Here is a 9,975-nt window from a genome sequence, read left to right as displayed (position 1 = left end):
GCGTCATAAGTCTATGATTTACTTAAATTATTAATTCAAACACATGGTCACCATAAATTTTAATTTCTGCTATATCATTCCTTGCTTATAAGGCACTGGAATGATACAGTCCTCCAGGATGGATACACAGCTCTAATCTAGCATTTCACTATGTTGAACTGCATGTACAAATTTCTTTAGCTTGCAGTGTTATGGAAGCCTAAACAAACAGGAAAGTGTCTTTCCTTTTTATTTTATCAAAAGATTGCATATTATAAGTAATTTGTAAAAATCCAAACTTTTTAGAACATCTGTGACAGGAGCCTGTAATTCATAACTGGCTATTAAAAAAAATTGCAGCACAATATAAAGAATATAAAACAAGAATGAGGAGAAAGAGGTAGAAGGAAAAAGATGGTTTCATTTATAAATTCTGTGCTTGACATGTGGGGTTTGAGCTTGATTCTTTTATTCAAGGGTAGTGGTAGATCTTTCAGGAAAGCCTTGGTTTGCATTTCATGTAAATTGTATTGGAGGACGGTGAAGTTTGTACTGGTGCTGAGCCATCCGCTGCTTAATGTCTGGGAATCCTAAAATGTCAGGACACTGCGGATGCTGCAATATAAAATGACAAGTTAGTGACTAGAAAATCGCCTGGGCTGGCATCAGCAGAACACTGCTGTTTTCTATGATAATCAGTGCTATTGCTGTCAAACAGGTACTCCCTCCCTGCCTGCCCCCGCCCCAGCTTGCAGCAAAATGACAGAACAGATGGGCAAACTTTGCTGCAGATGTAGAGAACAAAATTCACAGAAGACTGCCAAGCCTTCACTGATGAAGCCCAGGGCTCCTGGTAATTAATTACCAGCTACAGCCAGAGAAGTTCCTCAGAGAGTGGCTTAGACACATCTTTCCAATTACAGAGTAACTGGTACAGCTTATTCTGCTCTGAAACACTGAAGTATTATACTCTGTAAAATGATCAGCTGAAATGTGCCTCCATCTTCAGTATGGCTATCAGTATTTTAGCAAAGCTGCTGGCATCTCTGTCCTCACCACTTTCCCATTTGTTATACTAAAGACTAAAACTAACATTTACAGCCTATGTAAAATAAGGACAGTCAAAAAATGAAGTGTGTGCTGCATCGTTAGAACCTGAGAACAAACCTCAGGGGCTGAAATTCTGCTGTTACTTGCTTTTTATATTCAGAGCGAGGAACATCTAAAATAACTGCTAGCAAATGACAATGAAAAGAAAACATGAATGTAATTCTTCAGAAAGTTATAAACATCTAGAACTTTCAAAGAGGGTAGTCCCCACACATACTAAGATATACAAATGTATTTCCTACTTCTGCTAAGGACAATTTTCAATTCTCATGGTGAGTCTTGTTAAATGTCTCTCTCAAAAAATATTTCCAATTTCATTACCCTGTGAAAACAGTCTGAAGTGAAATTTCATAATATTTGAGGAATGCCCAAGAGCTAAATTCTGAGTTTGCAATGTATATATATCCCAAGTACTTTAATTTTTTAAAAGCTCTGATGCTCAAGGTAAAGTACCCAGTGACTTTAGGACCAGTTGGACTAGGATTCTGTTCCCTAACTCACAAGAGAAATAGGCTATTTCTGTGTTCCTGCTCCTCATCCTGAAATGTTTCTTGGAATATGATGTAGTTAACCTATGGCATTCTACAGCTTGGCACTCCCATGCTCCCTTGGTTGTGTGCTTTTTTCCAATGAGTACTGGGACTTCCTCAATTGTGCAGTCTTTTCTCCCTCTGCCACCCAGTGTCTCTGCTCAAACTAGAATCTGAAAGTTCCTCTGTAAGGGCCCACTGCATTTCAAAAGCTGAAGGTTTGCTGACTTTATGACTTCAGCTGCAACCCATGGGAACACACTGGGGCATTAAGGGGCATGCTGGGCTGCCTTCCCATTCTCTGCCATGAAGTCAGACTTTGTCTTACCATAGATCTCCTTTAAGTTATTTATACAGAACCTTTCCAGTGAAATGATGCTTACCTCTTCCCTGTCCTTAGAAGATCAAATCCTTCATTGATCTTTGTGAAAGGTAGTGTGTGGGTTATTAGTGGATCCAGAACAAACTTTTTCTTCATGTAGTCAGCAACCAGTTTGGGAACTACATCTTTACTCTTCCAGCCTGAAAAAAACCCCACAGAAAATTCATGATGAAATTAAATGCTTCTGAAAATTCATAAAACCCAGGGCAGCTTAAATTTTTAGATAAACTTTCTATGGCAGAGTAATGGGATGAAATGTGGCAGCATGGCTTTACCTTTGTAACACAGGCTGCTGGCAGAAAACATGGGACAAAGTGCAGCTATTGCACACATGGCAAACCCAGCAGACCAGTACAAATGTCAGTCTTTACAGAATCCAAACTTCCCCCCACATCAAACACTGTTCCAACTTAATCATGTCATACAAAAGCCAGAGTGCTGACATCCATGTTGGTAAGTTGAAACTTGACTGTCTGCTCAAAACTGGGGAGTGGGTGGTGGATGTGTCTCTCTTTTCTTACAAGCACCACTAGATAAAGTTTCATAAATAGCGTAAATAGTAGAATGCCCTTCCAGAGGAACCTGATTTGTCTCTGCTTTTATTCAGGTGTCTTTTTGAATACATAAGAGGAACAGATCATGAGTGAGAAAACCTGTTGTTGGAAACAAGTTTTCTGTGGCCTTTGAGTTCAGTGATCCAGGACTTGCTGAGTGTGGGACTGCTGAGAGAGCGCCAAAAAGAGAAAGAATGGGAAGGGACTGTTGGCAGCTGGCCAAGGGCTAAGCAAGGGTCTGACCCCTGTGGAAATCAGCTGAGTATAAGCCCTGATGTCCTTTACAGTCCTGACTCTCCATCTATCCTGCTATCTCTCCCTCTCTTTCTATTCCTCTATTGCACTTGCTCTTTTCCTCTCCTCCCTCTGTCCTCTCTCCCTCTTTATGATTTTCTCTTTTTTTTTGCTTTATCTTCTACTCTTTATCTCCTCTTATCTCTCTCCTTCTATTTTTCCTCCTCTTTATTTTTATCCATCCTCCTCCCTCCCTTCCCCCTCATTTTCCTTTTCTCTTTTGCTTCTCTCCCTTTTCTCTCATTTTCCCTCTTTCTTCTTTCTTCTTCCTCCCTCTTTTGCTCTATTTTCTGTCTTCTTATATCTCTCTTTGTCTCTTCTTCTCTTCCCTTTCTTCCCCCTCCCTCCCTCCCCTTCTGTTTTTTTCCTTCCTTCACTTGACATTATAGTTCCCATAATTAATTCCATTTCAACTTCTTTATCAGCAAAACAACCATCAATACTGCTTCCAATAACACAGCCTAAGCAATTAACATCATGTGTCCTGTTTCATTCAAGATGATTTACAAGTTTCTCAAGCCAGGTAAATCACATCTTTTCAAGTCCTTACCTCCAAAGACGGAGCCTTTCCAGCTGCGACCGGTGAAGAGGAGCATGGGATCAAAGGTGATCTTTTGTGCTGCAGGGGGCACTCCCACAATCACACTGACTCCGTAGTTATACTGACAACAGGCCAAGGCTGCAGTCTGCATTAGAAACAGAGGGACACCCAGGGTCAGGCAAGATTTGTCCTTGGGGCACAGAAGTTTGAAGTCCATCTCCTCCTCTCATGGCTCTGCTTGCAATTAATTTTTTGTAATTGAAACCACATAAAAAATTGTCCATTTTATCTGCTCACACCATTGTATCTGCTCTCACTGGTTAAGTATATCCTAGCTTTGCTCTTCTTGCCCATTTTGTCTCAATTATTAGTGATAAGTCACTTTTGGAGAGCATGAGAAATATGTGACATGTAGCCACCCTGATGTGGCCAGGGCACTACAGTGAAGTTCCCTTTCCTAAATTTCTGAGTATGCTTCTGTCCCTGCATCTCAGTGGCCGACAGCTGGACTTAACAGGTTTGAAGTGAGCTTGGTATTCTGCCAGCTCCTTGGTATTCTGCCAGCTCCCAGCTCCTCTTCATCCTCAGTGCTTGGTGGCTTGGTGAAGGGAGTGCTAAGGAGTGTCACCCCCTCCTTTGGTGGCATACCATGGTATCCGTACGGCCGATGACCTCGAAGGAGTAGTCCACACCCCCGCCGGTCATTTCCGTCAACACTTCGTGGATGGGCTTATTGAAATCTTTGGGGTTGATGCAGTCAGTGGCTCCCAGCTCCTTGGCCTTGGCAAACTTGTCACTATTGATGTCCACGGCAATGATGCGGGAAGCTCCGGCCACCTTGCAACCTATGATAACGGAGAGGCCAACTCCTCCCAGGCCAAAAACGGCACAGGTGGAGCCTGGTTCCACCTGTAATAACAGCCATGTATAAACATGGTATATCGTTACAGGCTAGGGAAATTACCATGCATTTCCTCATTCTCAGCAGGATTTCACTTAAGCCACTTCTTGCAATTTAGAGATTACCTGCTGAGAAGGAATTTGCACATGGGTACCTGCTAGTGCAGTTGCCAGCTGTACTGTTATAATGCTACATGTGACTAAGAGAAACTCTCCCTAAAATACACTTCTGAGACCAGGTTTTCATTATATGTCTCAGCTTTGGGTTTAGACACACCTTTTTTTATGATGCTTTATATTCCAGTGGTGTTAAGATCTGTAGTGCCACTCAACTCCTGACAGTGCCAGCTCTAAAACTCACAGTCATATATTGCTGCAATTGTGAGTGTTGCCTATATATGTTGCTTCTATCTATTCCTAGACTTCAGTTACAATAAAAAAATGAACTCTGTTGTAACATTTTTCTAGGGGTGATAAAGCTATGAGGGAAAACACTATAGATGGTAATACATAATTTTACTGGATTTTGAATTGAAGACTTCTGAGTACTCTAGAGACGGAATCTGAAGTAGGCAAAGAGCTAGTATCTTCTTTCCACACTGGACTACACAGAGTCTTTACCTTCTGGCTGCCATGCTGACAACCCACTTGCAGGCTACGCAATCTTGAATAGACACCATAAAATATCAGAAACACCCAGCGCAATATTTACCTTGGCAGTCTGCAGAGCTGCCCCGTAACCAGTTGAAAATCCACAGCCAATTAGACAAACTTTTTCCAGAGGAGCAGCAGAATCGATTTTTGTCACAGCAGATTCATGCAGTACTGTGTATTCAGTGAAGGTACTTGTACCAAGAAAGTGGTGAATTGCTTTTCCTTTACAGGTGAATCTGGTGGTGCCATCAGCCATTAATCCACCACTTGTACCAAGACTGTTTGAAAGATGACCAGAAATAATGGCAAGTGAAACTTGTTGATTGTAATCAATTTTGGGTAAAGTCAAATCAAATTAGGGTTGTAAATAATCCAGGAAAACTCACTCAGTTTTACTGCACAGATTACCCTTGGTGTTTAAGCAGTTCTGGCACTCCCCACACTGTGGAACAAAGAGTGGAATAACCTTGTCTCCTAGAAATAAAACAGTAATGACTGAGGATTAAAAAAGGCAAACAAGAAGCATGCAGGTAAAAACATGAAGTAATTGTATTTCATCGCCAGGCAAATATGCACTAGGAACGCAGCCATGCTTTTATTTCCTTCTGCTACATTTTTAAGATGAACCATCTCTCTGTGTTTTATATAAAAGACATAATTAGGGCAAAGTTATGGCAACTAATTTTGATATGCAAAATTTCTGGTCCCCTTCCACAGAACTGAGTGAGACCTATGTCATAAAACCATGTTATCTACTGACATATCTTAAGTACTTTTTGAGCAGTTTATTGCATCTCCTGCGTAAAAATAAAGTAGTAATACACCTTCTTTCAGTAAAGAAACTGAGATAAAAATTGACATCCACCAGGATAGCAGATTGGAGTGCCAAGATAACAGGGCTGTAAACTGTGCATACAAAGAATGGGGGATTAAACATTAGTTTGTCAGTCCTTTTGAGCATCTTTACTATATAGCAGTCCTATTAATGTTGTGTTGAGTACAAGTAGGTAAAATACTTGTCTGAGAAGCAGTGGCACACACAATCTAAGCCAGCATCTCTAATTCTCTAGCACAATTCTGTGATTAACAAAGTAGCACATAGCTTCCCAGTGCAATTTTTTACTCCTATGCAATTTCCACAGCAATGATATATGGTAAATGCCTAATAATCTCTAAACAGGTATTTCCTAATACATATCAGTTTATGATTTGTCAGTTTTAAAATGTGGCTAATCCTTGACACATTAAAAGTCAAGGGAAATTTTTGATTTCCACCAAAAAATGAAAAATACTTACAGAACATTAAATGCCCCCACTACCTCAATTCTGAGTTAACTTAGAACTGTGTTATGGTCTTAGTAATCATATTGCTAAAGAAAGGTTGTACAAGTGGAAGCCCTTTTTCAGAACTCGGAGGTGTAATTTAAGCAACATCTGAGAAATGCGATTTTGTGCATGTATGTGTTCAGGCCTGCTATTTCAGCTCACCTGGAAACACAGGGCAGCTAGAATTAGACAACACAGAGATTTATGAACCCAGACATAACAGAAAAAGCAGCTAGAGCTGTCACTGAAATTTGCAATATACATATTTGTTTGGAGGTAAAGCAGAAATCTCTAATAAATTTTTTTGTTATACATACCAAGCTGCTTTGGAAAGACTTCATACTTGTCACTATGGACAAAGACACTGGAAGTACAGAGGTGTTAAAAGTGGGCTACTCAAAGGGCCTGGAAATTCAGTGATTCTGTGTAGATTTTTTTCACTGCATATTTTCTCTTAATAATTTAGCCCTTGTTAGAATTTTTTTGGTCCAATAAAAGTGTAGAGGAATGCCATCTCATCTTGCAGCACTTGGCTGAAAATTGTCATCCCTCCCTCACTATATGCCCTGTGGTTCAAAGGGAACATAAGGAGAGGAGCAGCTGGTCCAGATGAGTGTCCTCAGAGCAATCCAGCCCTCAGGGAGCAGTGCTGCCTCGCCTGCACTGGTGCTGCCTACATGCAAAGCCTGCAGCAGGGTGGGCACCCCAGCTGTGCCCTGGTGCTTTTAAAGTGAGGTAAGACCTAAGTTCTGGTCAACTTAAGTCAATGGATTCTTTAGCTGTTAAGAGAATTAAAAGGTGCTTTGACTTGTTTGTCATCTAGTGCTTTGCTTTGCCTTATCCTTGAGAAAGGTGAGCCACAAAAACTGTTCAGAGAACCTGCAGCTAGCACCTGATTTCATATGAACAACAGCAAAGACTCTATGTTCTTAGTCCCACAACAGGAAAAGCACTATGTAGGTGGAAGGCAAGCTGCAAATGTTTTTTGCCAAAACCAAAAGAAATTGAGTAGAAAATCTGAAAGTATACTGGGGACACAGAAAGGCGTAAACAGGAGGTTTATATCCTTTGAGGTATCCTTGAAAAAATTGAAATTGGAATATTTTCCTGTGCAGTAAAAATACTCACTTTGTGAGTAAAAGAAATAATCTTTGACTTGAGGAGTCTGGAAACTTAGCACAGGATTTATTTTCAGCGCTGTTTCATACCTGGCTTGACTGCAGTCACTCCCTGCCCAACACTCTCCACAACACCAGCTGCTTCATGCCCAAGAATTATTGGAAAAGGCATAACCAGTGCACCAGTTGTCACATGGTCATCAGAGCGGCAGATCCCAGTGGCCACGATCTGATTCACAGGAAAGACAAGAATATTTCTGCTTTTAACTGTGTCATGTCATATGTGGAAGTGAAATGATGTTCTACACTTGGAGAAGCCACTTGCTTCTCCCCAAAATCCAATCTGCACACAATAAATCTACAGGTAAAACAAATTTAGTTGTCTGATTTAAGATTTTCATGGTGTTTATTAGTCTTTAATCTACAGGGCAAAGCCCCTTTGTGAATCTTTGCTATGCAGTACTGAGCTCTCTAGGGAGTCCGATGGTTTTTCTGCAGAACTAATATTCTAGCAATACAATTGTATAGGGAGAACAGAGTAAATTAAATTATTCCTAATATTTATATATAAATACTTAAAAAGAAAAGTGTGAAATATTAAAAAGAAAATTGTGAAACATTATATAAATATTATAAAATTATGTAAATACAAATTAACCATCACATATTATTTATAAACATATAAATATTGTGCATATTTTGTATTTATTACATTTAGATTATATGACAATGTATAATAGATATTTTATATAAATTATGTATTATAGAATGATTTTATATTATAGATAATTGCACAATAATTACATTACTGTGCTGTGTATATATTTAAAATATTTGTATATATTACATTAAAAAATTTAGGCTACATAGTGTTTTATATGACATTTTGCCTTTTCTTCCAGCTAGAGCAGCACTATTTCTTTTGAAATATTCAGGTATGTGTTTACAACTTTTATTCTGACAAATGGATTTGTCAACCCCATGACAGGGTTTTCCTCACGTATGTAACACTTGAAACTGCTCAAAAATTAAGGCAGCTGCTAAATTCCACTGAGGCCAATATCCAGGTAAAAAAGGAAGCTCCCAGGCCTAATGAGCTATTTCCTAGCACAGATTCAAAAAAAGTAAAATAAATTTTCTTGCTCTACACTACAGGAAATTCTGATTTTTGCCTTGTACTGTAATTTTTTTCAGCCTATTAAAAAAACAGATGTCAGTAAACAAAAAATACAACCCTGAAAATATATATATTTTTTAAAAGAACCTCATTATCAAATTAAGGACTTTAAACATGTTTCATAGGAGCTCATTGATTAGTAACTACTTTCTAGTAGAATGTTTTCTGACTGGGTCTTAAAAATTTATAGAGCTAATTCTGATTAAAAGCAAGATAGAATGCAGTCATAGGAGTTGTTTTAAATTTTATTTTCAGTACTTTTACGCGCACTTCATGTTCTTTTGGTGGGGCAACTTCCACTTCCTCAATACTGAATGGTTTGTTGGCTTCCCACAGCACTGCTGCCTTGCATTTAATAACCTGCAAACAGAGCAAAGAAAATGGGAACAGCACTTGCATTTTCAAGTCACCACACAGATTCTTCCCTTTCTGCATACGAAACTCCTGCTCATATTTGTGTAGACAAGAGGGAAACTACAGGGAAGAAAGCCAAACCAAACAACAAAAAAGTCAACACCAAAGGTCAGTGTAAGCCTGTTTTCCCCCCACCAAGATCATATCTGACTTTGCTCATCATTCTGTCACTTCTGTCAGGTTCTCAGCTGTATGTGTAATAGTCTCCTAGGTAAGGGGATACCCTAGCCATTCTCATTGCTCCTTTGCTAACTTCCTTGGTCAATTTCTTTTGCTGTGTTGGATTACTTGTCTGTATTTCTGTCTTCCTGATGATGGCACACTAAATGATGTCACTTATCAGGCTGTGATGAAGTCTGTATTGCCTAGAACTGTCTGTGTTGGGAACTGACAAAATTGCTAAAAATGGAATTCAGAGCCTAGTACAGCTTTATAAACATTCTAGTAGAGCTCAAGTTCAGCCATGAGGTGGTGGCTGAAAGGACACCTGTGCAAACTGATGTAGCACTACACAGAGGTAATCTTGAACAGTCGCTTTAAGTGCAGTATTATCCATGCTAAGGTACCCCCCCTTCTCAGAAGGGATATTTGACTCAGGTAGATTTACTACCCAACTATCCAAGACAGGTTTTTTTCCATCTCTTAGACTGAAGTTTGTCCATTAACTCTTCAGGCTTTGTCCTGGTAATGACAGGCCTTAGGGCTCCTCTGACCATCTGCCACTGAGAGAAAAACCCCCTCAAAAAAGAGAAGAGCTCTGTTCACACCTCATCCCAGGCCCTCAAACAGGTTTCCTCCCTGCAAGCTCAATCCTAGTGTATTCAAAAGCAGTGGGACCTCTCTGTCCCCAAAATTGCTCTTCCTCCTTGGAGGTATTTAAAGATATCATCCCAGGTCTTTAAACAACCCCAGTCCCTGAAATATGATTTTCCTGGGTGACACCCTACAAAATCCTCAGTCCTTCTGTTAAGTCTACTGACTGCAAGTGTTCAGGTA

The 9,975-nt window shown here is 39.7% G+C and overlaps 1 protein-coding gene across 1 annotated transcript; it reads right to left on the bottom strand.

Annotated features, from left to right (window-relative positions):
* Nucleotides 1–211: 211 nt before the first annotated feature.
* On the bottom strand, nt 212–9,652 carry LOC136555485 (alcohol dehydrogenase 1). The gene is made up of 8 exons (XM_066548175.1): nt 8,824–9,652; nt 7,479–7,617; nt 5,331–5,418; nt 5,003–5,222; nt 4,039–4,299; nt 3,400–3,535; nt 2,003–2,141; nt 212–594 (listed from the first exon to the last, which is right to left on the bottom strand). The coding sequence occupies exons 1-8, from the start codon at nt 8,998–9,000 to the stop codon at nt 570–572; spliced, it is 1,185 nt and encodes a 394-aa protein (XP_066404272.1). The 5' UTR covers nt 9,001–9,652; the 3' UTR covers nt 212–569.
* Nucleotides 9,653–9,975: the final 323 nt, after the last annotated feature.

Source organism: Molothrus aeneus, chromosome 4, assembly GCF_037042795.1.
Source record: "Molothrus aeneus isolate 106 chromosome 4, BPBGC_Maene_1.0, whole genome shotgun sequence".
In the NCBI taxonomy this organism is placed as follows: domain Eukaryota; kingdom Metazoa; phylum Chordata; class Aves; order Passeriformes; family Icteridae; genus Molothrus; species Molothrus aeneus.
Note: the sequence above shows the minus strand (reverse complement) of the source record. Positions and strands in the feature narration are given on the sequence as shown.